The sequence below is a fragment of the Saimiri boliviensis genome, chromosome 8 (assembly GCF_048565385.1).
Source record: "Saimiri boliviensis isolate mSaiBol1 chromosome 8, mSaiBol1.pri, whole genome shotgun sequence".
In the NCBI taxonomy this organism is placed as follows: domain Eukaryota; kingdom Metazoa; phylum Chordata; class Mammalia; order Primates; family Cebidae; genus Saimiri; species Saimiri boliviensis.
In genome coordinates this window covers 32,075,348-32,102,280 of record NC_133456.1, presented here as the reverse complement: position 1 = coordinate 32,102,280, position 26,933 = coordinate 32,075,348, and the positions used below count along the sequence as shown (strand labels likewise).

Sequence of the window (26,933 nt, the reverse complement as noted above, 5' to 3'; positions counted from 1 at the left end):
CTAAGACTATGCAAAAGCTGCTATACTACTTTTAGCAATTTAAGTTATAAGCTTTGCAGCAACAAGGTAAAAAGTCCAATTTTGAAAGGTTACACACTAACTAGGCATACCAATTGGACATATACAAGTAGCATTTCTAAGTAACTAAACGGATGAAACAAAATCATTTCCTACTTATTTTAACAGATGAAAACATAAAATTCCACTGAGATTCTCTAAAGCAGGCGTCCTCAAACTGTGGCCCGGCCTGCGGCCTGCATGCAGCCCCCTGAGGCCATTTATCCGGCCCTCCGCCACACTTTAGGAAGGGGCACCTCTTTCATTGGTGGTCAGTGAGAGGAGCACAGTATGTGGCGGCCCTCCAACGGTCTGAGGGACAGTGAACTGGCCCCCTGTGTAAAAAGTTTGGGGACGCCTGCTCTAAAGAAAGAACATGCTTTCACAATACACCAAAAAGTCAGTTTCTATTTTCATCCTCTAAATAAAAACTCTGAAAGAAAAGATTATAAACAGACTTTCCTACTATGAAAAACAAGCAATCCTACTACTAATAGTTAACTTCATTTGGTTAACTTCAAATGGTTCTCAGAACATGACTTAGTATCTCCAATTACTCAGCCTCCAGAAATAAGGTTCCTGAACATCAGAGCTTACACACACAGACTTTCTAAGTATGTTTTGGAAAAAAGAAGTTGACTCTCAATTATCCATGATTATAGTAACTATTCATTTTAAATGCCACAATGAATTGGCCGGGTGCAGTGGCTCACACCTGTAATCCCAGCACTTTGGGAGGCTGAAGCAGGAGGATCACCTGAGATCAGGAGTTGTAGACCAGCCTGGCCTACATGGTGAAACCCCATCTCTAATAAAAATACAAAAAATTAGTGAGGCATGGGTAGTCCCAGCTACTCGAGAGGCTGAGACACAAGAATTGCTTGAACCCAGGAGGTGGAAGTTGCAGTGAGCCGAGATCATGCCACTGCACTCCAGCCTGGGCGACAGAGTGAGACTCTGTTTCAAAAAACAAACCAAAAAAATTCATACTAAATTATAAATTCCAAGATTAAAATTATTAGCCACTTCAACTAAATTAACATTTTTTTTGTAATCATTTATAGGGCACAAGATAACAATATTTTAAGAAAGCATTTTCCCTCCCTCATTGAGATTTACAAATATATGAAAAATAATATCGATGGCCAGCTCTGTCAATAACTTTTAATTTTAAAAAGATCATTTAATGTTTTAATTCTTTCTCATTCTGCTTTAGATTCTAATCTTCAGATTAATCCTATATAAATTCTGATACTGCTTTTTTAAAATTCTAAGTTTTAAGAAACTCAAATATTTCTTGCCAACAAACTTCTCAAATGGTATATACGAACAGTATCAAGTAAATATCTGGAACTGAATGTTTTAGATGCAACTGTTTATGTGTACAGATAACTCTTCATATTAATAGTTCCCTGACATTCATCCTATTTTTTTCTGAGACTATTTAAATTTTTAAAATTGTACTGACAAACTCAGAAGCTGAAAATAAGCTCTTTGACCCTACAAATGAATTTTCTAACAGTTATTGACACTTGAATTTTAAATACACTGCAGGGAAACTTTTTTTAAAGTACTGGCAGAACTGACAAGTGAATAAAGTAATTTATTGTTTTATTAAATTGGGACATGTCACGTTTTCAACCTGCACTCATTCTAGTAACTAACTCCAGCTACATGTGATAGAATAGAGTGAATGAACTGTTACCTCTGAGATGAGAGCCCATACAAGCCTCCTTGCAAGCATCACTGTGATGAATGCTGCCAGATGATAATCAATGAGATGAAAATTCTACAACAGAAACAAATAACTACGTCAGAAAGAAATACAATATGTATCACTCAAAAGACCTTCCTTAGGTCACCATACTCTTATAGACTATGGGAATATGAGAGATCTTGGAGAGACTACCTACCTTCTACTTCTTCTTTCATGACAAATTGCTTTAACTTTTTAAACACTATTTTAAACTATCTGGAGTGTATTCCTCTCCCTTTTCAAAAGTATTACTGTATCAAAACAAAAACATTGCAGATTTAACAAGTTATAACCTACAGAATGATGGCAAAAAATTTATATAAAATGACTTATTTGCAATGTGCCAAATTTAATAGATCAGTTGGGATTCACAGTCTTCAGAAGTTACTATTGTTGGTCTCTTATGCAAGCTTATGTTAATCTAATTGGGCATCTACTAAACTCTCTAGTAGTTGGTACATCAATTATACTCATTTATTATTTCTCTCTTGTTTGATTTAGAAGTATGCCTTATGTTTGGTCTTTTCTATAAAATAATAGCATTACCTAGATGCTTTCTACAGTTCCTTCTAGTTCTAAGTCTGTATATATGACTACGGTAATAAGCACATGAAAAGTCTTTAGTAACAATATCCCAGGAACTACCAAAATCAGGAAGTATTTTCATTTTGATGGTCAAAAGGTCTGTAGGTTTCCACAATTCCTTCCAGAATGAAAAGTTAAATTTCTCAATTAATTTGTTTAATAAATCTATACCTAGCATCCACAATGTGCCAGGTACTCTCCTTCCCACCAAAGATACAGTGTGGACGATGACAGCCAAGGTTCCTGCTCTCCTGGATCTTACTTTCTACTGTGGTGTGAGAGGGAAAGGAAATGGTAGAGATTACTATTCATTCCTTCTCCAACACCATAAAATTTAACTGGACGCTGACTCCTAGCCAATTAAAGGTTCATTTTCCAGCCTCCCTCGCAAAAGCTACTTTTAGCCAAAGGTTGAGTGAAAAAGTAATATGCACAACTTCTAAGCTGTACTCTTCTAAGAGGAGCTGTCCCCCTTTCTTTTTTCCTTCTCCTTCCTGCTGGTTAGATATTATGATTGGAGTTGGAGCAACTGCCTTGGACTGTGGTTTGGAAGAAGCACACTGGTGATGGAAGAGCAATAAATACAGAGTTGCCACACTAATGTTATATCACCCACCTAAACTTGTATTAAATAAGGAAATAAGTTTCTATTTTGTTTTAGCCACCCTGTTATGGCAGCTAAACCCTTATCTTCAATAAATTTGTTAGAAGAAGCAGTACAAGTAATAACAATAAACAAGCTTCCAAACAGAAGCATTTTAAATAGTTAAAACTGCTTGTAAAAAATAAAACAGTAACAAATAATGATTAAGAAGGAGGTACAGGGCCCATTTAAATTGGTGGTTAGGGAGGCTATCTCTGAGAGGATGACATTTGGGCTGAGAGCTGAATGACAAAAAGGCACCTAACATCACGAGCTGGGGGCAAAGGACCCCAGACAGAAGAAAAAGCAATCACAAAGGCCCTAAGACAGGAAGATATATGCCTAGTGTGTCTAAAAAGCAGCAAGAAAGCTGGAATGAGATAACTATTGTAGTGGGGCAAGATCAGTTAAGAAGCTCTTACTTTTAATTCAGTGAAAAATTATAACAGACTGAACAGTGTGAGTAGCAATGGAGATTAATGAAGTGGCCAAATTTAGTATACGTTTTAGAGACAGAGCAGCCAGAATGTCAACAGAGTGGCTTGCCACTACTCAGATTGTTTCCTATTCTCCCTATTATGGATTCTAACAGTATTTAACCCCTCCTAGTTTTGGGATTCCTCCCTGTTTACCGTACTCTTCCAAAATAATGCATGCAGATTCACTTGACCCCTTGCTGATATCTGGGCCTTATTAATATATCACCAGTCCATCTAAGACATTTTTAAAAACATTGGCTGGGCACAGTGGCTCATACTCATAATCCCAGCACTTTGGGAGGCTGAGGCAGGCGGATCACGAGGTCAGGAGTTTGAGACCATCCTGGCCAACATGGTGATACCCCATATCTACTAAAAATACAAAAATTAGCTGGGCGTGGTGGCGTGTGCCTGTAATCCTAGCTACTTGGGAGGCTGAAGCAGGAGAATCGCTTGAACCAGGGAGTCGGAGGTTGCAGTGAGCCAAAATCGCGCCACAGCACTCTAGCCTGGTGACAGAGCAAGACTCCGTCTCAAAAAAAAACCAAAATATTTAAGTGCCTAATACATCTTTTTGTTAAGCAAATTATGTTATAATCAAATCAACGAAAATTGGTAATGTGTTTATGATTAACTCTTTGTAACCCAGAACATTTGATTAATCAGAGCCCTCTATTCCTGACTATTCTGAATAATTTGCTACTTCTGGCTTTTATGTTTCTTAGGATTAAGACTCATTCAGTTAATTGGTTGACAGCTAGAATTATACTTCACATATTCAAGTGTCCACAGTTTTTTTAAGATTTTGAAATGGAAAAATAAAAACCTAATATATAAATCTGACAAAATTATTATGAGTGTCTGACCCAGACACTCACAATAAAGAAAACTTAAAAGAAAGACCACATATTTGGGACACAAGTCCTTGCTAGAGCCTCCTGGCCAGGTAACCACCTTCCACACTTCAATACCTTCAGTAACAGGAAAAAACTTGGTCTCTGGCAGTCCATTCTATCTTTGAACAACTCACTGATACAGGTTCCTTTCAGATTCACGAGCTAAACTCTTCTAAATTTTCACGTTACTCTTGCCTTTACAACTCAATTTTAAGCTTTGCTTTAGCAAAGATCATGTGCATCAGATAAGCAAGCCAGTTTACTCTACAACCTCCATTAAGTGTGCATTTCTCTACTACAGAGGCTGGAAAGCTAAAAATGACTTTTCCAGACTTTCTTGCAACTAAGATTCTAGATATGATCGAGGTTCTTTCAACCATAGGCATCACAAAAAACTTGAATTAGAAGTGAGTGAAGTTAGGGGGAAAGGTAGCAAAAGCCATTCATTTTTGGTGGTATGGGTCAAAGCAAAGGCTGATTATGACAAGAATACTGGCTCCCTCTGTTTCAAGACAGTATTTGTAGGTGACTTTCTAGAGAACGGTAGTCAGACATGTTAGACTGGGCAAAGAACTCTTCAATGATCTTGAAAATTCAACAAATGAGAAGTTTCCGGGGGAATGTCAAACGAAGTAGAAATTTTATAATGAACTATCCAAGAAGCACTTAAAGAATAAATACAGGATAAAAACAGGAAATAAAGCACAGTAGATTGGTCTGGACTTGGGCACTCACTTTGCCACTATGTGATTTTTGAACCAGTTGATAGGTCTTACATTCCTCATTTTTTTTTTTTTTTTTTTTTTTTTAAAGACGGAGTTTCGCTCTTGTTACCCAGGCTGGAGTGCAATGGCGCGATCTCGGCAATTCTCCTGCCTCAGCCTCCTGAGCAGCTGGGATTACAGGCACGCGCCACCATGCCCAGCTAATTTTTTGTATTTTTAGTAGAGACGGGGTTTCACCATGTTGACCAGGATGGTCTCGATCTCTTGACCTCGTGATCCACCCGCCTCAGCCTCCCAAAGTGCTGGGATTACAGGCTTGAGCCACCACGCCCGGCCACATTCCTCATTTTTAAAATGGGAGTCATATAATGATACTTACCCATTTTTGTAAAGAGTAAATGAGATAATACTTGTAAAGAATCTACTAAATATTTTAATATGTGTTTGCTATTGACACTGTTAAGATAGTATTTATTTATAGAGCTATGTAACTGGAAAAAGCCTTAAAGAACATCTAATCCAACTTCTTTTCAAAACACCATGGCCAAAAAGGATGAATGAAGTACAGTTACTACATTCAATAAGCTCATAATTCAGTTAAGAAAATAAAGACTATTAAAAAAATTAAATTTGGCAGTAAATCATTTTAATTTTTCAATACAGAAATTAACATTCTTACCACTGATATTAAGTAGACAGAAAGTCAATATAGCAAGCAAATTTTTAATAGTTAATTCCAGGAACAACCAAATGATACAAATATTTAAGACAAAAGTTTTTATTCTCATCTTAAGGATTTTAGCCCACATTTCCTTTCTCTGTTCACCAAGCTAGGGAGGCTTTCTAATCTTTTATTAGTCCCCAGTATATATATAACCTACTTAGGACAACAGTCTTCTTTCACCTAGAGCATATCTCTATCACCCAACCAAATATGCTATTGCCAACAATCTGTCAAGTAATCTGACTAGCCTTAACAATGCATATACTTATATTTTTATTTTAGTTTAGTTTTTGAGACAGGGTCTCATTCTGTCAGCCAAGCTGGAGTTCAGTGGCCACAATCTTTGCTCACTACAGTCTCAATCTCCCGGGCTCAGGCAATCCTCCCACTTCAACTTCCCGAGAAGCTAGGATCACAGGTGTGCACTACCACGCCCAGCTAATTTTATTTTTTGTAGAGACAATGTCTCACTATGATGCCTAGGCTGGTCTCAAACTCCTAGGCTCAAGCAATCTTCCTGCCTTAGCCTCTCAAAGTGCTGGGATGATAGGCATAAATCACCATGACTGGGCCTTACCAATATTTTTTTATACACCCATCTATGGTGAACCTTCTTTGCATCAAGACTATCATGATACTCTTAGTAGCTGGAAAGAGAAGAGAAGTACAATATATTTTTATGTACTTCAGCAAAGACAGCCAATTTTGCATCTCAATTTCATTCGGGTGACAGAACCCAATTTTATTTAGGTTCATGATGTACCCAGCTAAAGGACTATATTTAGCTTCTCTTATAGTTATGAGTGGGCATGTGTGGAAATGATGTAAGCCTGGCCCATCAGAAACTCTCCTTTATATTTCCCTAAACTCTTTCCCCTTCTAGCTGACAGAGATTGGTCACAGCCACCTTGGAGGTCACATGTTGGAAGACAGTAGAATCTCCATCAGCCTGGGTCCCCTGATTGACCACATGGACGAACTCTTGGCAACCAGGACAACTGCTTCAGAGTTTATTTGTAATAGATGCTACCATTATCCTAATTCAGCCATTAAAAGGGTAGAGTTGTTAGAATATAATCACACTGACACCTTATACTTACAAATTTAAAATGGTATAGAGAAAGCTAAATACCAAAACCTTTCTGTGATGTTACTATAATAAATTATTTAAATGTTTTCTGCATTTTCATTTATATTTTGACTTCCTCTGGTAGTACTTATATTTTAACAATCTTATCATGAAATTTTATTTCTTAAAGTAATCTGTGGTCTAGCAGAAAAACATTTTATTAAATGAAAAATTACTAAGAAAAATAATTTCTAGAGAAGGGCTTTCCAGATAGTTTCTTGGTTAAATAACATGAAGAACTTAAAGGCTGAACAAGACTTACCAGTGATGTACAAGAAGCAGGATGATTGTAAGGATACCACCACACAGTTTTATAAATGTTGATATATTGAATGAAAAGAGCAACCAATAGGTAGATGAAAAAAAGGAATTCAAAGAGCAGGCTCCCATCCACGGGCAAGTCAGGAATCTGGCAATGACGAACAGGACCTGGGGTGATTAAGGCTGTGATAGGTGGGACTGGAAGGCCAATAGCACTACCATTCCTGAAAGAGAAAACTATGGTTAACTCAACGGTGATAACCTCCACTGCCACAAAACACAAAAGGCTCCTGCTGTCTCCTCCATCTACCCCTTAACTTGAGCCACCGCACCTGGCCTATTAAAACTTTTATTGGCCAGGCACAGTGACTCACACCTGTAATCCCAGCATTTTGGGAGACCAAGGTGGGTGGATCACCTGAGGTCAGGAGTTCAAAATAGCCTGGCCAACACGGCAAAACCTCGTCTCGCCGGGTGCGGTGGCTCAAGCCTGTAATCCCAGCACTTTGGGAGGCCGAGGCGGGTGGATCACGAGGTCAAGAGATTGAGACCATCCTGGTCAACATGGTGAAACCCCGTCTCTACTAAAAATACCAAAAAATTAGCTGGGCATGGTGGCGTGTGCCTGTAATCCCAGCTACTCAGGAGGCTGAGGCAGGAGAATTGCCTGAACCCAGGAGGCGGAGGTTGCGGTGAGCCGAGATCGCACCATTGCACTCCAGCCTGGGTAACAAGAGTGAAACTCCGTCTCAAAAAAAAACCTCGTCTCTATTAAAAATACAAAAATTAGCTGGACGTGGTGGTAGACACTTGTAATCCCAGCCTCTTGTGAGGCTGAGGCAGGAGAATCACTTGAACCCAGGAGGCTAAAGCTGCAGCGAGCCGAGATCATGCCACACTGCATTCCACCCTGGCTCTGTCCCCACCAAAAAAACTTTTCTTCTGCCTCTCCATATCCAGTCAGTCTCTAAATCTCCTAGACTCCACTTTATAAAACTTTGTCCAAACTGCACCTTTGTCTTTAAACTCATTTGCCTTAGTTCAAGAATTCACTATTTTCACCCAAACTACTGCAGTAATCCTCCTATACTCAACTCCACTTTCACTAAACCCTCCAACCTCTCTTCAGGGATCTTTCTAAGGTAAAACTCTGATAGTCTTATTCTTACCTAAAACCCTTTAACTGCTCTCTACTACCAGTGGGATAATAGCAAAAAATTTTTAGTAGCCCTATGAGACCCCTCAGCTTAACAGACTAGCTTCACCTCTTATCACTCCTTCACATGCACCCTATATGATACTCATGCTATTTGCTTTCTGGAACATACATGCTATTCTTTTGCATATGTTATTCCCTTTACATGTAATATCACCTTCCATAATCACCTTAACTTCTCACATGCATACATAGTGACAAAATCCTTCAAGACTTTTTTTACTCTTCAAGATTTTTAAGCTACTCAAAACACATTCTCTCTGAAGCTTATTCTCAATCAAAACTGATTCATCTCTCCTCTGTGCCACCATAATACCTAACTATGCTTTTATTACTGCATTTTTCATACTGTTACATAATATTTTACATATATCTACATTATGTCTTGCCTACCAGACTATAATCTTAAGAACAGAGACTATACTTTTCTTATTTCACTGCAAATATGTACCTTTAGGTTGAAAAGGCAGTAGACCAATACAGTTATGAAAAAGAGAGAGAGAGAGAGAGAGAGATCTCTTAAAACAAAAAAAAAAGACACATTTTAATTCCTATCTTCTTATTGTTCTTTCTTCCATGCTCTTATAGATCAGAAGGCTACCTAAAGGTATAAGATGGAAGTAGGAGAAAAGTTTCCTTTGTTTATATTCCTGGGAATACTTAGAGATCTAAGGGTCTACTATTTTTTACAGACCAAAGAAAAGAAGCTTGGCTTAGATACTTCCAAAGAAGATTTGAGAGAAGGAACAATATTAGCATTACCATTCTACTCTAAAATTTCCAAATACAGAAATTGGTATGTAGTACAGTACTTTAAGTGACTTATGGGAATATGAACTCTGCTCATTCTGAATGCTTAAGAATACTATGGCAGAAACTCAGAAGACCCAGAAGGGAAGAACAGGAACTGGGGGAAGAGGGTATGGAAAAAAAGTTTCCTCTTCGCATTCTCAGAGCATACTCCAGGACAGCAAGCCTACCAAGTAATAGATTGTGAACCACCAGTAGGTCTCAAACATACCTGCTCAATCATAAAGTCTTTGAGGTGGGCCACAGCACTCTAATATGCCTCCAGGAGGCACCATTTCACACAATACAACATGAAAGGCAGCTTTGGAAGTTTACAAGTTGGTAGACTTGCATGAAGATAATTACAACAAGCAGCCAATCTATTCCCTCACTCTAGTTGATTTATGAAATTAAAAATTCTTATGAGCAGTTACAAGGTTATGAGCCTCTACTCTAGAACAAACTAAAAATTCTTATTTCCTTTCAGTCAAAAATACACTAAGGGGGAACACATGCTAAATTACTTGTTATGACTTTAGGGCTGAAAAGGTACTTAGAGAATTTTTCCCAAGTGAAGTAGACAAATGTGTTTTTACCATTAACAAAGTCAATAAAATGCTGGGCCTCAAGAAAGACATTCAAAACAAAGTATGAAAGACCTACACTTGTCATACTCTATACAGCCTTGACTATTAAACATCAAGCCAGAAAACAAAGAGACAAAGGTCAAACAAAATGAGATCTGGCCAAGCACGGTGGCTCTCACCTATAATCCCAGTACTTTGGGAGGCCAAGGCAGGTGGACCACGAAGTCAGGAGTTCGAGATCAGCCTAGCCAACATGGTGAAACCCCTTCTCTACTAAAAATACAAAAATTAGGTGGGTGTGGTGGCACGTGCCTGTAATCCCAGCTACTCAGAAGGCTGACACAGGAGAATGACTTGAACCTGGGAGGCAGAGGTTGTGGTAAGCAGAGATCGCGCCACCGCACTCTAGCCTGACAACAGTGTGAGACTTCATCTCAAAAAAAAAAAAAACCACAAACAAACAAACAAACAAACAAACAAAAACCAAGATCTGGAGCATCAGTAGGAAAAAGGTACTCCTATATAAAAAGAATGAGATTATGTTTTCTCCATCTGATCTATAAAGTTGAAAACATAAGAAGATATATGATTGTTTTTAAAACTGAAAAAAGAAACTGAAACAGATTCAGTCAATATATCTCAAAAAATCAGTCACAGAGGTATTATTTAGGAAAAGTTAAAGTATTATTCCTCTAATAGGCTATACAAACAGATTTAAGAATCTATTCAGAACTCATATAATTTCTCTAGCAATGATCTGTGACAACAAATGTGAAGTGCTATTCACCCAGGAAAGCTCATTAAAGCCCAAGGCTTTTATTGGGGGAGGGCCACAGGGGTACCTTCTTCCTAGCAGTACCAAAATTCCAGACTCCCAAAAGGAAAGCAGGTGTTCAGCATAGCTACTCTTAGGAAAGCCTGCTTACAAGGCTTACATCTGGGAACCCTGACTAGTAAACAGTTCCCTACAGTGATATGAACTTTCCCTACATAACAAGAATGGCTCACTGTGCCTAAACTGTATAAACAATGTGGTTTATGCTGAACACCTGCGCTTTGTCCTTGCATGTAAAGTTTTCATTTGGGATAGGGTTAACACAGCAGGCCTAAGACTGACTCGTATGGAGCCAGCAAGCAGCAGAATTTAGGGAAGCAAAAGGGTAAAGGAAGAAAGATTAAAAGGCATAAATAGGAACAGAAGAGACAAGGAAAGCAGTGGTCATTTGGACATGTTCAGGTGACATTAACAAAGTATATGCAAGGAATAAGAAAGAAAAAATCCCTCAGTTCTTCTCAAATAAGATTCTCCAATCAGAAGCTCTCTAAGAAATTCAGAAATACACAATATATGTTCCTTTTTCAAAAGGATAATAATCTAAATACACTGTTGCAAGAACAAATCCCTGCTGCCCAAAGGTGGAAAGCAGGACAAGGAACTACAATTTCTTTTTTTTTTTCTTTTTTTGAGATGGATTTTCACTCTTGTTGCCCAGGCTGGAGTGCAATGGCACAATCTCAGCTCACCGCAATCTCTGCCTCCCGGGTTCAAGCAATTCTCCTGCCTCAGCCTCCAGAGTAGCTGGGATTACAGGCATGCATCCCCATGCCCAGCTAATTTTGTATTTTTAATAGAGACGGGGTTTCTCCAGGTTGATCAGGCTGGTCTCAAACTCCCGACCTCCGGTGATCCACCCACCTCGGCCTCCCAAAGTGCTGGGATTACAGGCATGAGTCACCGTGCCTGGCCTAGGAACTATAATTTCAATCTTGATTGTGTTACCAAACTAGCGCTTTGACATTCTAGAGTTTAACTTTGTCAATTAGACCACAAACACCTACCAAACAGGGGCAAATGCTCTCTGCTACAGCTGACCTATGTCTATCTTGCAGAATCAAATGTATTATCCTAAAGCATATAATACTCAAGCAATTACCTATTTCCCTCCAATGCTCTACAGCACTCCAGAAGTGAGTTCTCCTCACCTGAACACTCTCTTTATTTGTATATATCCTTCCTAAAACTATATTAGAAACTACATACTAGTTCTTTAATCTTATGTTTTTATACCTCTTCCCAAGGTCTTTTTTTTTTTTTTTCCTGTGATGGGGAATCTTGCTCCTGTTGCCCAGGCTGGAGTGCAGCGATGCGATCTCACCTCACTGCAACCTCCACCTCCTGGGTTCAAATGATTCTCCTGCCTCAGCCTCCCCAATAGCTGGGATTATAAGTACCTACCACCTCACCCAGCTCATTTCTGTATTTTTTTAGTAGAGACAGGGTTTCACCATCTTGGCCAGGCTGGTCTTGAACTCCTGACCTTGTGATCCACTCGCCTCAGCCTCCCATAGTGCTGGGATTACAGGCGTGAGCCACTGAGCCCTGCCTCCCCCAGGTCTTTTATAACAAATTATTCCATCTGCTTGCTTTCCACCAAGTATACAAATATAAAGCTTTCTTTTCCCAAAATAATTTCTCTAGGTAAACATGTCACAAAATAATCACTCAATAATAATCTTGGTGACTTTTCAAACCATGAACAATTATTTCTTTCATTTTACAATGTTGGAAAATACTTTATTCTACCCATCCCTCACTCCTCCCAGTTAATTGCTAAATAAACATATGTTAAAGGAAGTGAGAAAGGTAGATTAAGGCAACCATGGTTGGAACCTTGAATACCAGGATAGAAGAGCTATAGTGAAGGCAGTTAAGAGCAGAGGTATTTTCCAAATATTCCTACTTCTTCTCAGTATACTACTTGCAGACTCTAAGTGCAAGCAGAAGCATCTACAAATGACATTTTCATTGGCTTTCAGTTCTTTTTAATAGCAGAACACTTTATTTTCCTTCCCCCAAGATATTTTACATAGTATCTTAGTATTTAAAATACACAGGAAAAAGAGTTAATCTGATTAAGAGACTAGGAAACCTCAAGCCTAGACTGTTAGGCTTGCATGGCCCATTTTCCCTTCTAATCCCTTCTAAAGCAACCCATGAGACACCAAAAGGGGACTGCATGGGACAGTTTGAGAACATAATTATCTAGAGGAATCCTCGAAGTCAAAGAGAATAAACAAAGAATTGCTGGAGTTAATATGGAGGCAAAGCTAGAATTTTTAAGCTAGGTAGAATACTAGTTAGGGACAGCTAGGATTTTCTATCACAATTTGAAAGTACTGAATCAGTAAGTTGATAGTATGTATTAATAAAATTAAGGCATGTACCTCAAATAGCAAACAACTTTTATCTCAATACCTATAGTAGATAGTACTTTATTCAAAAGCATTTTTGCATATTCTCATTCTTTTTATTTTTTATTTTAAAATATATAAAATACTTATTTGTAGAAATTTTGGAAAATTCTGTAGTTTTTTAAAGTTACTGCAATTTACTATTTCATTTATTTTCAACATCCTGCTATGATGCAAATCGTATCACCACTTTTAAAATAAGGAAATCTAATGAATAGCAGAGTGAAAAATAATGTAGAACAAACTAGCTACTCTGTATACCTACATAAACAAAACTTGGATTAAAAATTAGTATGAAAATCAGAGACTGAACAAATCCCTCCAAACTGGAATCTCAGGAATAGGTCCACTGAAATGATGAGATCAGAACTAATTTTAAAGATTGGGTGGAAGAGGGATTGGAAAATCAGGAAAAAAAGGGCAAAGGTCAGGCCTAGAAAACAAAAGTGTATAAATACCATTAGAGAGCCCTGAAAACACAGGAGTAGTACTGATTGCTAGCTCTGAAAATTAATATCCAGGCAAGAGAAAAGCTTTTTTCAGGGAGGAAGGAGAAATTAGCTGGCAGAAATTATCTTGGGCAAATACTTGATTAGATAAAAGCATTTCTTTGCACTGCTACATGATCAAACTTCCTGATGGCATGAGTTACCCTAATAAACAGCTACCATTATTAATACCAATTTTTTTTGACAATTTTAAACCCATGATGGAATCTAACTTATAATTTTAGCTGGGAGTTTTAATTTGCCCTTTTAAAAAAAACAACCTTATACGTAGATAAACCATCACTTTTGCCTTCCATTTTCCTTCACTTCTCCCTTCTTCTAATAGAGCCTAACTAGAATTTAGATTATCCGCCAAAAGAAAGAATGGGACTGCTTTCATTCTGTGGGCCCCATATCACATCTTTTTACCTCCAAAGTATTCTGCAATACTGAATTTTCAGTCTTCAAGGGCAGGATTTCTACCTCAGGGTTAAGAGTAAATCTCAATAAGTAAATATCTAAGTGGCATGATGACTTTTATATCAGTCTTACTGATCATAGGACATTACAAATTATACATAGCCTTATTTTTTCTTTACCTGTTTCTCAAGCCTGTTCCACTGCCACAGCCCCCACCAACCAAAGTCTGCAAAGAAGGTAAAGCTGAACGGCTTAGCTGTTGCCGACTAGGGCCCCTCCGTCCACCGGGCATGTCCAGGAACCAGTCTGCTTCCAGTGCCACCTGTAGTTGCAACCCAGGTTAATGGCTGTCAACCAGTTTCAACTCTGAACAACAACAAAAACATTTAAATATCAGTAGACTACTTTTAAAATAGGCAACAAAAAGAAGAGAAAAACTGAGTGAGCAGGCCTCACAAAAGCAGATTTCAAACGAATGTTCCCAATGTCTACTACCTACATTATTTGAATTAAAGGACTTTTCAGACTCTAACGGGTCAAAAGCCTAAGTTCTGATTTCAGCTCTGTTCAGCTTAGGCAAGTCATAATTTATGTCTTTTGTCAACTAAATTGTATCATATGTAAGATATTATAATCAGACAGAAGTTTACAAAGAAACATCACAACTTACACGTTTCCAGGTCAATGTTTCACACTTAGAATATTTGAAATACAGAAGAATCGACACTTTACAAAACTTTAGGTTTTGTTATCAGAGGATTTGGGTTGTGAGCTCGGATGATCACATTATCTGACCTTATCTCTTCATGGGGGGGGAGGGGGGAGTGTCCCCTGATCTGTAGAGATTGTTAGGACTGAGGAAGAGGAATGAAAGGGTACCATTAGGTTATTTAACTGTTTAAAAGTAAAACTGTTCAAGTGGTATCTCTATACGTTAGGGTGAAAATATTGAAAGGAACTCTTTAGGTGGATGCCCCCTCAAAAAAAGCTTATGTAAAATCATACAGAAATTACTGAAACTGCAAGATTAAGAGACAAGTAAAAGATCCTCACTTTGGAGAGAAAAAAAAAAAAACCTGTTTTCATCATTCTACCAATACAGATACCAAATGTTTCCTAACAATACAGCTAAAACCCCAAGGATGACACTGGAAAAACCCTGGTTTTCAAACGTTCCCTATTCCTAAAAGCCTTCGGCTGTAAACTAACCCCAAGTGAAACAAAGTACTGAAACCGCTGGATGCAGGGGCTGCTGGTCCTTGCTCCGTTAACCAGCAAATGGAAAGAAAAGTGAAGGGCATAAAACTGGGACGGAAGAGGTGAGAGTATGGGGTGGGGTAGACGGCAGGGGACCACACACTTCAACAGACTGGTCCCTAAGAGAATACAGCAGAGAACTCGACAAAGCAGCCTCCGCCGCACACCCAAGAGGGCCAAGGCAGGTCCAGGACAGCCGGACCTTACGGCAGCTCAGTAATACTCACGCATGGAAGAGTCCCAGCCGGTGGGGCGGGATCCCTAGGAAGCGGCGACAACTTTACAGACTGGACCCCAGGTAATAGAACTCCCTCCCCGCGTTGAAACGCTCCAAACCAGCTGTTTGTACGCAGGCAGCCCCCACCTACAGAGTCAAGAAAAGGTGTCCAGGCTTCCGGTTGCCAGGCTCAGACCCAGACTCCGAGGCAGTTCCAGAGCCAGAGCTAAAGCTACAGCCAGAGCCTGGTCCCGTCAGCACCCATCCCCAGCCTCCATTACCGCGGAGCTGAGGAGACGTGGCAGCGCACAGCGATGACATCAGCTCTGCGACCGCGGTCCGCCCCACTGCGTGTGGGCCCCCGGAACTAGCCGGCACTCCAACCCCTCCCTTTTGCACCTGCGCAGTGGGACTCGCCTGCTCCTCTTGACTCGCGGTCCCGCCCCTTCCGGCCTGTACTGGCCAACGCATTTCCTTCCCGGTCTTAGTCGGCTAGCAGCTACGAGGTGCAGGTACTGTGCTAATGACCCTTGATGTCTCTGAAACTCCATGTAATAAGTTATCACCCCCATTTTACAAATGAATGGAGATTGGGAGGTGTCACCTAGGATCACGTCATTGCTAAGTGAAGGAGCCCAAGTCGTGAAGTCATGCTTCAGCATGCAACCATGCGCTTATTGTTTAAAGGACTAGACAGAGGCTGTGGTTACAAAGTGATTACCACAAAAGCTCAGAGTCTAGTGGAAGAGAGAAGACACCGGGAAAATGCAGTAATTACCATTTGTTACAATAAATGCAACACTAAAAGTATATTCAAGGTCCAGAGATAGCATGCAAGACTAATGAATTCTGTGGGATGGTGGTGGTGTCAATACCAAGAAAAAGGCCGGGCGCGGTGGCTCAAGCCTGTAATCCCAGCACTTTGGGAGGCCGAGGCGGGTGGATCACGAGGTCGAGAGATCGAGACCATCCTGGTCAACATGGTGAAACCCCGTCTCTACTAAAAGTGCAAAAAATTAGCTGGGCATGGTGGCGCGTGCCTGTAATCCCAGCTACTCAGGAGGCTGAGGCAGGAGAATTGCCTGAACCCAGGAGGCGGAGGTTGCGGTGAGCCGAGATCGCGCCATTGCACTCCAGCCTGGGTAACAAGAGTGAAACTCCGTCTCAAAAAAAAAAAAAAAAAAAAAAACAAGAAAAGCTTTGCAGAGAGCTTGGGGTCTCAGCCAAGATTCCACAAATGCTTAGGGGCTTTATGGGAGAATGGCTGTCCTCCTGGAGGGGAAGTGGCAGATAAAACAGTAAAGATGTGAGCAACGTCATGATGAGTTCAGGAATTGCCAATAGTTTGACATTAGAAGAGTGGGAGTGTCTCGCCGGGCGTGGTCGCACGTGCCTGTAATCCCAAGTACTTTGGGAGGCTGAGGTGGGCGGATCACGAGATCAAGAGTTTGAGACCACCAGCCAGACCAACAAGGTGAAATTCCGTCTTTACTAAAAATACAAAAATTAGCCAGATGTGGTGGCAGGCGCCTGCAATCCCAGCTACTCCGGAGGCTGAGGCAGAATTGCTTGAACCCAGGAGGCGGGGAGGTTGTAGTGAGCAGAGATCACTCCACGGCACTCCAGCCTGAGTGACAGAGCAAGACTCCATCTCAGAAAAAAAAAAGACGAAGAAGGGTAAGAGTGTCAAAAGGAGCATTTGTGTGATCTTTCACTCCAGAGATTTTAAGCTCCTTAATTGCAAGTTATTTGCATTGAATTGTGTGATTAAATAGATTTTATTAAGAATTCTGTTGTATCAGGCACTGGACTAATAGCTTTACACATTTCATTTAAATCTCACATTTTGATAGCTTCTACTATGGTTCCTATTTTACAGAGGAAACTGAAGTTAAGAGAAATTAAATAACTTGTTGGAAATATCCTGGCTGGCAGGCAGGGTGGCTCATGACTGTAATTCCAACACTTTGGGAGGCAAAGTGAGAGAATCACTTGAGCTCAAGAATTTGAGACCAGCCTGAGCAATATAGTGGGACCTTGTCTCTACAAAAAAATTAACAAATCAACCGGGCATGGTGGCTCATGCCTGTAGTCCCAGCTACTTGGGAGGCTAAGGTGGGATGAATACTTGAGCCCTTGAGATCAAGTTTGCAGTGAGCCAAAAGTGTGCCACTGCACTCCAGCCTGGGCAACAGAGAGAGACCCTGTCTCAAGAAAAGAAAAGAAAAAAAAAAAAAAAAAAAAAAAGGAAAGAAAGAAAAGAAAATAGCCTAGCTAGCTGGGTGCAGTGCCTCACACCTGTAATCCCAGCACTTTGGGAGGTTGATGTGGGTGGATCACTGGAGGTCAGGAGTTCAAGACCAGCCGGGCCAACATGGTGAAACCCCATCTCTATTAAAAATACAAAAATTAGCCAGCCAGTAGTGACATGCACCTGTAATCCCAGCTACTTGAGAGGCTGAGGCAGGAGAATCATTTGAGCCTGGAAGGCGAAGCTTGCAGTGAGCTGAGATTGCACCACTGCACTCCAGCCTGGGCAACAGAGCAAGACCCTGTCTCCAGAAAAAAAAAAGAAAAAAAAATAGCCTGGCTAATAAGTGCCAGAACCAGAATTTTGAGCCAGAATGACTGATATCAAAACCAGTACAGTTAGTAATATTCCCAGATATTCCTAATGTACCACAGAGCTGTCACTTAGGAATACATACACACAAGTCTCCAACTTAGGATGGTTTGACTCACAATTTTTTTATTCCATGATGGTGCAAAACCAACACCCATTCAGTAGAAAGTGTACTTCCAGTACTCATACAACCATTCTGGGTTTGTTTCTGTTTTTGTTTTTTTCATTTTTAAGTATAGTCATGTGTCCTATAATGATGTTTCAGTCAATGAAAGACCACATATATGATGATGAGCCCATGAGAGTATACTAGAACCAAAAAATTCCTATTGCTTAGTGATACAGCTCTCTTTATGTTGCAGTGCAATGTATCCTGGTGTACACAAACCTGTACTACCAGTTGTATACAAGCATAGCACATATGATTATGTATAGTATATCATACAAAATAATGATAATAAATTACTGTGTTACTGGTTTAGGTATTTACTATACATACATGTATTGTTATTTTAGAGTGTACTCCTTCTGCTTATTTAAAAAAAAAAAATGAAAGGTAACTGTAAAACAACCTCTGGCAGGTCTTTCAGAAGGTATTCCAGAAGAAAGCATTCGTTATCATAGAAGATGACAGCTCCATGTATGTTACCGCCCTGAAGATTTTCCAGAGGAGCAAGATGTGGAGGTAAAAGATAGTGATATTGATGATCCTGACCCTGTGTAGGCCTGACCCAAACACACACATGTGTGTTTGCATATTAGTTTTCAACAAAATAGTTTAAAAAGTAAAAAAATAAAACATTTTAGAAATAGAAAAAAAGCTTACAAAGTAAAGATAGAAAGAAAGAAAATAGTCTCGATGCAGTAGCTAACACCTATAATCGCAGCACTTTGGGAGGCCAGGAGTTTGACAGCAGCCTGGCCAACATGGAAAAACCCTGTCTCTACTGAAAATACAAAATGTAGACAGTTATGGTGATGTACACCTGTAATCCCAGCTACTCAGGAGGCTGAGGCATGAGAATTGCTTAAACCTGGGAGGTGGAGGTTGCAGTGAGCTGAGATCGCACCACTGCACTCCAGCCTGGTTAACAGAATGAGACTGTCAGAAAGAAAGAGAAAGAAAGAGAGAAAAAGAAGAGAGAGGAAAGAGAGAGACAGAGAGGAAGGAAGGAAGGAAATATTTTTCTGTATGGCTGTACAGTGTGCTTGTGTTTTAAGCTAAATGTTATTACTTAAAGTCAAAAAGTTGAAAATTAAGACTTTTAGACAGTAAAAAAGTTACAGTAAGCTAATTTATTGCTGAAGAGAGAAAATATATTTATAGGTTTAGTATAGTCTAATTGTACAGTTTTTATAAAATGTACAGTAGCGTAATGTCCTAGGTGTTCACATTTACTCACCACTCATTCACTGACTCATCCAGAGCAACTTTTAGTGCTGCAAGCTCCATTCATAATAAGTGCCCTATACAGGTGTATCATTTTTACTCTGTTGCTGTACCTCTATGTTTAGATCCACCAATACTTACCATAGTGTTATAATTGCCTGTAATATCCAGTATAGTAACATGCTGAATAGGTGTGTAGCCTAGGATCAATAGGCTATTCCAAATATCCTCAGTACGCAGTAGGCTATACTACCTAGGTTTGTGTAACTCTACATTGTTCACACAACAACAAAATTGTCCGACACATTTCTCAAAACATATTCCCATTGTTAAACAATACACAATTGTACTGCACACCTTCCTGGAAGTAGAAAAAATTTTGATTAAAGTTTCATTTGGATTCCAGAAGAGGCCGAGGTGGGCAGCTCACCTGAGGTCAGGAGTTTAAGACCAACCTGGCCAACATGGTGAAACCCTGTCTCTACTAAAAATACAAATATTAACCAGACGTGGTGGTACATGCCTCTAATCCCAGCTACTCAGGAGGCTGAGTCCCAGCTACTTGGAAGGCTGAGACCGGAGAATCACTTGAACCTGGGAGGCAGAGGTTGCAGTGAGCCAAGATTGTGCCACTGCATTCCAGCCTGGGCGACAGAGTGAGACTCTGTCCTCTGTCTCAAACAAACAAACGAAAAAATCATTTGGCTTTTATTAGTGATTCATCAATCAGGCACTATCCCATCCATGAAACAGAAAGGTGTTCTAGTAGCTGAGCAGAAGGGGTTGGCCTTATAGGCAGAAATGGGCTGAAGAAAGCAAGTAAGAAACAAAAATCGGATTGGTCATTTTGAAATTACTTTCCTTAAAAAGTATCATAGGGGACTTCTTTATCATGCCAGTTCAGGTATATGGGCCCCTTCTGACTGGTTGCTGCGAATCTCCTATTTGTTGGTTTTAAAGTTGTTTAATTTCGTGGCACCTAGGACAAGTGCCTCCATTCTGGTTTTTTTCTACTCTCTTGAGGCCTAATGCCAGAGTTCAGTCCCAAACAACGACCTCCTGTAAACTTTATTCAGCACCACTGATTCATTTTTCCTATGTCTAAGTCACCCCAACTGTTATAAATTCCTATTACAAAGGGACCCATGCTATGCTAATTGCTATGCTAATTGCAACCTCTGGGGTCTAACTGTGCTGTACACACACACACACACACACACACACACACACGCTCAAAGAATCTATGCCATTTGACACACACGCTCAAAGAATCTATGCCATTTGATAAGAGACAGTTTGACATCAAGAGAAGAACTGTCTAACCTAGGCTCTATGCCAAGCCTTGGTTGTGCCACTAACTGAAACATATCCTCTCTGACCTTCAGTTTTCTGGCTGCAGACCTATTTTCTCAGGGGTGCCAGAGAGGAAGGATAGGCAGCCGATCCATTCGTTTATTTTCCCCACCTTCCAGGCGCAGACTTCTCAGGGAAACTCCGCAAGGCTGGGGACCGGAGGAGGGGGTGGGGAAGCAGAGTGGCCATCTTTGTGCGGGGCGACCCGCCCCTCACGTGCTGCGGCTCCTGGGCCATGTTTGTGCGGGGCCGCGCTTCCGCTGGCGCCGCAGCGGACAATCTGCAGTAGGTCCGCTGGCGATGGAGTGGTGGGCGAGCTCGCCGCTTTGGCTCTGGCTGCTGTTCCTCCTGCCCCCAGCGCAAGGCCGCCAGAAGGAGTCAGGTGGGCCCCGGGCAAGGCTGACCCTCCCCTTGGCCTCAGGGGCTGGCCGGGGTCCCGAGGCGCTTCCCTGCGCGGCTGGCACCCGGGATGATGCTTGTAACTTGGAGCTGGACAGAGGGCACCGGGGCGCCTTGTGGCGGAGAGTGAGGTTCCCGGGTCCCTGCCCCGCCCTGAACCCTGGAGAGTAACCCATCCCCCGGAATTCAGAATGACAAGGAGGAGAGGGAATTCCCCGTTCACTCGCAGGAAGTGTCGCCTATGCTTGGCTGCTCTGGACCTGCCTGAAACACTGGGGGGTTGGGGATGGGGGCGAATGTCATGCGTGCGCCCGTGTATGTGTATATGCGTTGCCAGAGGAGAAGAAGAGGGGTTTAATTTCTGTAGCTTTTAACTAATCCTCTTTGTGGAGTTCAATTTGATTAGTAGATATTGAGGGTCCGCGTCACTATCCATAGCATTCTGAGGATTGGGCATTAAGCTTGGGAATTTTCCAGTTTTTTAAACACCTGATACCCGGCTAGAGGAACAGACTTGACGTGAGCGCGGGAGTTACACACACAAAAATTCCTCCCTGGCGTTTTTTTTCCACCAGTGGGACGGGAAGGGGGTTTCTGAAAGGTTCAGTCTTTTGTTGCTTCTGCCTGTGTGCTATTAGCAAATAAGAACGCTTAGGAGAATTTTTCAAACTCTCATTTACTTCACTTTTTGAAGGTTCAAAATGGAAAGTATTTATTGACCAAATTAACAGGTCTTTGGAGGATTATGAACCATGTTCAAGTCAAAACTGCAGCTGCTACCATGGGTGAGTTCTTTTCTTTGATATGTCTTTGAGAGTTTAGTTGCTGTCACAGGAAGTATTTGAACATCTTTGAGAGATTTGGATGCAGCGGTCAGAAAGGCAAGGATGTTTTTGTATTTCTACGGAGAAGAAAAATGCTCTGGAATGGGAGAGGTTCAAGTACTCTCAGCCTAACCACTGACTTGCTGTGGGATTCAGTGCATGTATGTCTGTTTTTCCCACTGGGCTGCAAGCTTCCTGAGGTTAGGGTCTGTGTCTTATTTGCTGTGTCTCCCTGGTGCTGGCCCTCAGTAAGTGCTTGATAAATATTGTTGAAGAAATAAACCCATTTATCATTGAATGTAGTCCTAAATTTCCTAATGATTATCTTTAGATAGTGCACATCAGGCTGGGCATGGTGGCTCATGCCTGTAATTCCAGCATTTTGAGAGGCCTGAGGTCAAGAGTTTGAGACTAGCCTGGCCAATATGGTGAAACCCATCTCTACTAAAAATACAAAAATTAGCTGGGCATGGTTGCATGCACCTGTAATCCCAGCTACTCAAGAGGCTGAGGCAGAAGAAGTGCTTGAACCTGGAAGGCAGAGGTTACAGTGAGCTGAGATCACACCACTGCATTCCAGCCTGGGCACCAGAGTGAGACTCCATCTCAGAAATAAATAAATAAATAAATAAATAAGAGAATGCACATCAGGGCCAGGATGTGGTATGGTAGAAAAATAACTCTGGGCCGGGCGCGGTGGCTCAAGCTTGTAATCCCAGCACTTTGGGAGGCCGAGGCGGGTGGATCACGAGGTCGAGAGATCGAGACCATCCTGGTCAACATGGTGAAACCCCGTCTCTACTAAAAATACAAAAAATTAGCTGGGCATGGTGGCACGTGCCTGTAATCCCAGCTACTCAGGAGGCTGAGGCAGGAGAATTGCCTGAACCCGGGAGGTGGAGGTTGCGGTGAGCCGAGATCACGCCATTGCACTCCAGCCTGGGTAACAAGAGCGAAACTCCGTCTCAAAAAAAAAAAAAGAAAAGAAAAAGAACTCTGAAAGCAGACTTGGGTGTTAGTGCCGGTACTCCCACTGGTTACCCCTATGCCAAGCCACTTCACTACTCTGGGTCGCAGATTCTTAATCAGCTAAATAACAGGGTCTTTTAAGCTCCTCATTATGTTATTTTGACTCCTCAAAAAATCCCCTGGATGCTTATGATACTTGTTGAAAACTTACTGTGCACTCAACTTTAAAAAGAATACAAAATAGTGTAATAGTGCTGTCAGGCTACCAAAGTAAGGGGGTATAGGGGAGAGTGCAGACCAGACAGACCAGAACAAGAGAGTCAGTGCTAGACTGTAAGGCATAAACTTCACTTCCTGTGGGATTGGGAGAAGGAGATGCCAGTAGGACTGAAGTGACTAGAAGGACACAGTTGTGGTATGAGTAGCAAAAGAGGAATACAGAACTGGCAAGGGAGGGCAATCCAGATGGAGGGAGAAAGAAGAGACATTGACCTGCTTTTTACTTTTTGTTGCTTTATTGCCTTGGATGTTTCAGATTACCTACTTCTAGGCTTCTAGAGTAGAGCTGCTCCTTCTCAATTGTTTCCTTCCACTTACTGTGTTCTCTAATATGAAACCTAAATGCACTTAGGAAGTAGGTGGAATGGTGCCTGCTTTCCTTGATGACTCCCATTCTTTCCCAGTGTCATAGAAGAGGATCTAACTCCTTTCCGAGGAGGTATCTCCAGGAAGATGATGGCAGAGGTAGTCAGACGGAAGCTAGGGACCCACTATCAGATCATTAAGAACAGACTATACCGGGAAAATGACTGCATGTTCCCCTCAAGGTAAGAGTTATTAGGTAGATATATCTTCTGACTTTATTACATATAGGCTTATTTGATACCCTTTTATAGAGGAGCCAATTCAGGGAACTGACAAGTAAATCCCTCCTCACGTTTCAGGGGGACTACAAAATAGTGACGAGCTCTTCTCCTTGCCTGGGGATTTTTCTTGTGAGCTCCTCTCAAAGCCTGTCTCCTCTTTGAGGCTTGGCTCATCACTGGTTGTACTGTCGGTGGCTCTGCCTCTTCTGCTCCTTCCCTGGGTTATAGTGGCTGCAGGACACAGTCTGATGAGGCTTAGCAGGCCTAGAAGGAGGGAGCTGGGCTGAAGGAGGAGGAAGAATTGGTTGAATGTCTGTCATGGGCCAGTATAGTTCTAGATGCTGAATATTCAAGGAGAGGTCGTGGAGTCAAGAGGAGTAACTTAGATGGGATATGGTGGCTCACACCTGTGATCCCAGCACTTTGCGGTGGATTGCTTAAGCCCAGGAGTTTGAGACCATCTGGATTATGGCAAAACCCTGTCTCTACAAAAAATACAAAAATTAGCAGGGTGTGGTGGTACACATCTATCCTCCCAGCTGCTTGGGAGGCTGAGGCAGGAGGATTGCCTGAGCCCAAGAGACAGAGGCTGTATGTAGTGAGCCAAGATTGTACCACTGCACTCCAGCCTAGAGGACAGAGAGAGATCCTGTCTTAAAAAGAAAAAATAAAATAAAAAAGAGGAGTAACTAGTGCTGCAGATTATACTAGCCAGGATTTCAGGTATGAGAGCTGAGGTACCATGTCAGTGGGCTGAAGGCAGGGTGGTAGGCAGGGACGGTCATGGGCTGAGCATGGAGGTTGGGTTTAGGCATCATTGCACACATAAAAAGATAAACCTTATTTTTGGATTTCTTTTTAACTCAAATCTTTATAAAATTATAAGATACAAAACTCAGTGGGGATAATATTCCCTTAATCTAAGACGATCTTTCTAAACAACCCCTATTCTGTCATTAAAAGTAAAATAAATGTGCAGAGTTGGAAAAGAAATGCATCAATTTTTGCATAAAGATTTACAGTATTTGTATTTAATAAAAACTTTGTTATAATTTAATATTTTCTGTTATAAATATATAAACGAGAAAACAGTCTGGGCACAGTGACTTGTGCCAATAATCCCAGCACTTTGGGAAGTCAAGGCAGGCAGATCACTTGAGCTAAGGAGTTTAAGATCAGCCTGGACAACATGGTGAAACCTCATCTCTACAAAAAATACAAACATTAGCTGAGTGTGGTGGAATGTGTCTGTAGTCCCAGCTACTTGGCAGGCTGAAGTGAGTTGTTCACTTGAGCACAGCAGGTCGAGGCTGCAGTGAGCCTGAGCCATGATTATGCCACTGTGCTCCAGCCTGGGTGACAGAGTGAGACTTGTCTCAAAGATATTAAAAAAAAAAAAAGAACAACACAAAAAAGAAAGATTATTTAATATCCCACAACCCTGAGGAAATCACTTACCCTGTGGCTATCAGATATCAGGGGAAATAAGGCATAGCAGAAAAAATGATTAAGGTATTTTAAACAGACATTTGTTTCATTATTTGGGACTCAATAGTAGAGACTTTAAATATAAATTATGAGTCTAGATGAATTTTTAATTTCCACAAATGAGAAATAAAATAAGAATATAAACATGTTAGACTTTGAAAGCTTACCCAATGTTTAATAGTTTGCTGAACAACTGGCATATGAAATTAAATACTTTCAAAGTTTCTGAAAGGCACAATTCTCTTCTTCCCAAGCTCAGAGCATTTTGATCAGAATTGTGAGCTTAGAAATGTTCTGAAGGGAGCACAGGACCTTCCATTAGCAATAAAATAATGTGTATTTCCATTGACACTGAAAGTTCCCTATCCTAACTACACATAAAACTAAGGAAAACAGAGAGGGACAAAATACAAATAGAATACAGCATTCCAAAACACAGTCCTTAATGAAACCCACACAGTTGTATGGTATCTCAGATTCCCATCTAGCTAGAAATATATTTCTAGGTCTAGATACTTTTAATTCATCCAGTTTCAGAAACTTGTGTGACATTTTAAAAATTCAGCTTCAAATAAAATATAAATTCCACATTTCAAGGAGGAGCAGAGGAACCAGAGGTTTAATTAATGATAGAGACAAGTCATTTCAAAGATGACAAGTAATGGTATTTTTTAAATAACAGTTTTAGTGTGGTTAACATAAATTTCATATAAAGTATATAATGTAAATGTTCTCACAACAAAAAATAGTATGTGAGGATATGTGAATTTGCCTGATATACTCATTCCACAGTGTAAACAGATCAAAACATTACATTATATCCTGTAAATATATACAATTATTATTTATCAATTAAAAACAAAAAATACAATGTTCACTGATAAGTCTTCATGTATGTTTATAACAAGATAATGACCCTTCCATCTCAACCAAAAGGTTCCTTGTGCCTCTTTGCATTCACTCTCTCCTGTGTCTCCCTGTCTGTCTTCCCTCTCCACGTCTCACCTTCAGGCAGCCGCTGACTGCTTTCTCAAATTATAGATTATTTTCTAGAGTTTTCTATAAATGGAATCATGAGACAGTACTATTATGAAAGCTAAATGTGGCTGGGCATTGTGGCTCACACCTGTAATCCCAGCACTTTGGGAGGAAAAGGAGGGCAGATCAGCTGAGGTCAGGAGTTCAAGACCAGTCTGGCCAACATGGTGAAACCCTGTCTCTACTAAAAATACACAAAAAAATTAGCCAGGCATGGTGGCAGGCACCTGTAATCCCAGCTACTTGGGATGCTGAGGCAGGAGAATCACTTGAAACCGGGAGGTGGAGGTTACAGTGAGCTGAGATCATGCCATTATACTCCATCCTGGGCAACAAGAAAGAATTGCCATCTCAAAAAAAGTGAATAAATAAAATTAAAAGTCAAATTTGAAAGAAATATGAGTGTTTTAGCTGTAATGTTTAAATTGTACTGCAACTTTTAAAAAAACTTTTTTTTTTTTTTTTTTTTTTTGAGACGGAGTTTCGCTCTTGTTACCCAGGC

The 26,933-nt window shown here is 40.7% G+C and overlaps 2 protein-coding genes across 8 annotated transcripts in view; one reads left to right on the top strand and one right to left on the bottom strand.

Moving 5' to 3' along the window:
* TMEM39A (transmembrane protein 39A) overlaps nucleotides 1-15,803 on the bottom strand; it is a 33,349-nt gene extending 17,546 nt beyond the window's left edge. For 2 of the 4 annotated variants that reach the window (XR_012518777.1, XM_074404322.1), the window contains exons 1-4: nucleotides 15,492-15,803; nucleotides 14,187-14,329; nucleotides 7,257-7,479; nucleotides 1,763-1,846 (exon numbers count right to left, since the gene is read on the bottom strand). Coding sequence is in view for 3 of the 4 variants with exons in the window: in XM_074404322.1 (XP_074260423.1) it covers nucleotides 1,763-1,846; nucleotides 7,257-7,479; nucleotides 14,187-14,299 (420 nt within the window). In the remaining variant the exon portion in view is untranslated. Of the gene's footprint in view, nucleotides 1-1,762; nucleotides 1,847-7,256; nucleotides 7,480-14,186; nucleotides 14,374-15,491 lie in introns of all 4 variants that reach the window. The other 2 variants (XM_074404321.1, XM_074404320.1) reach the window with 2 other exon arrangements.
* Nucleotides 15,804-15,945: 142 nt separating this feature from the next.
* Nucleotides 15,946-26,933, top strand: part of POGLUT1 (protein O-glucosyltransferase 1) — a 31,494-nt gene continuing 20,506 nt past the window's right edge. The window contains exons 1-4 of one of the 4 annotated variants that reach the window (XM_010345952.3): nucleotides 15,946-15,993; nucleotides 18,686-18,789; nucleotides 21,941-22,031; nucleotides 23,723-23,866. In XM_010345952.3, the coding sequence (XP_010344254.1) occupies nucleotides 23,772-23,866 (95 nt within the window). In that variant the 5' untranslated portion in view covers nucleotides 15,946-15,993; nucleotides 18,686-18,789; nucleotides 21,941-22,031; nucleotides 23,723-23,771. Of the gene's footprint in view, nucleotides 15,994-18,685; nucleotides 18,790-21,056; nucleotides 21,230-21,940; nucleotides 22,032-23,722; nucleotides 23,867-26,933 lie in introns of those variants that run through there. The other 3 variants (XM_074404316.1, XM_003935418.3, XM_074404315.1) reach the window with 3 other exon arrangements.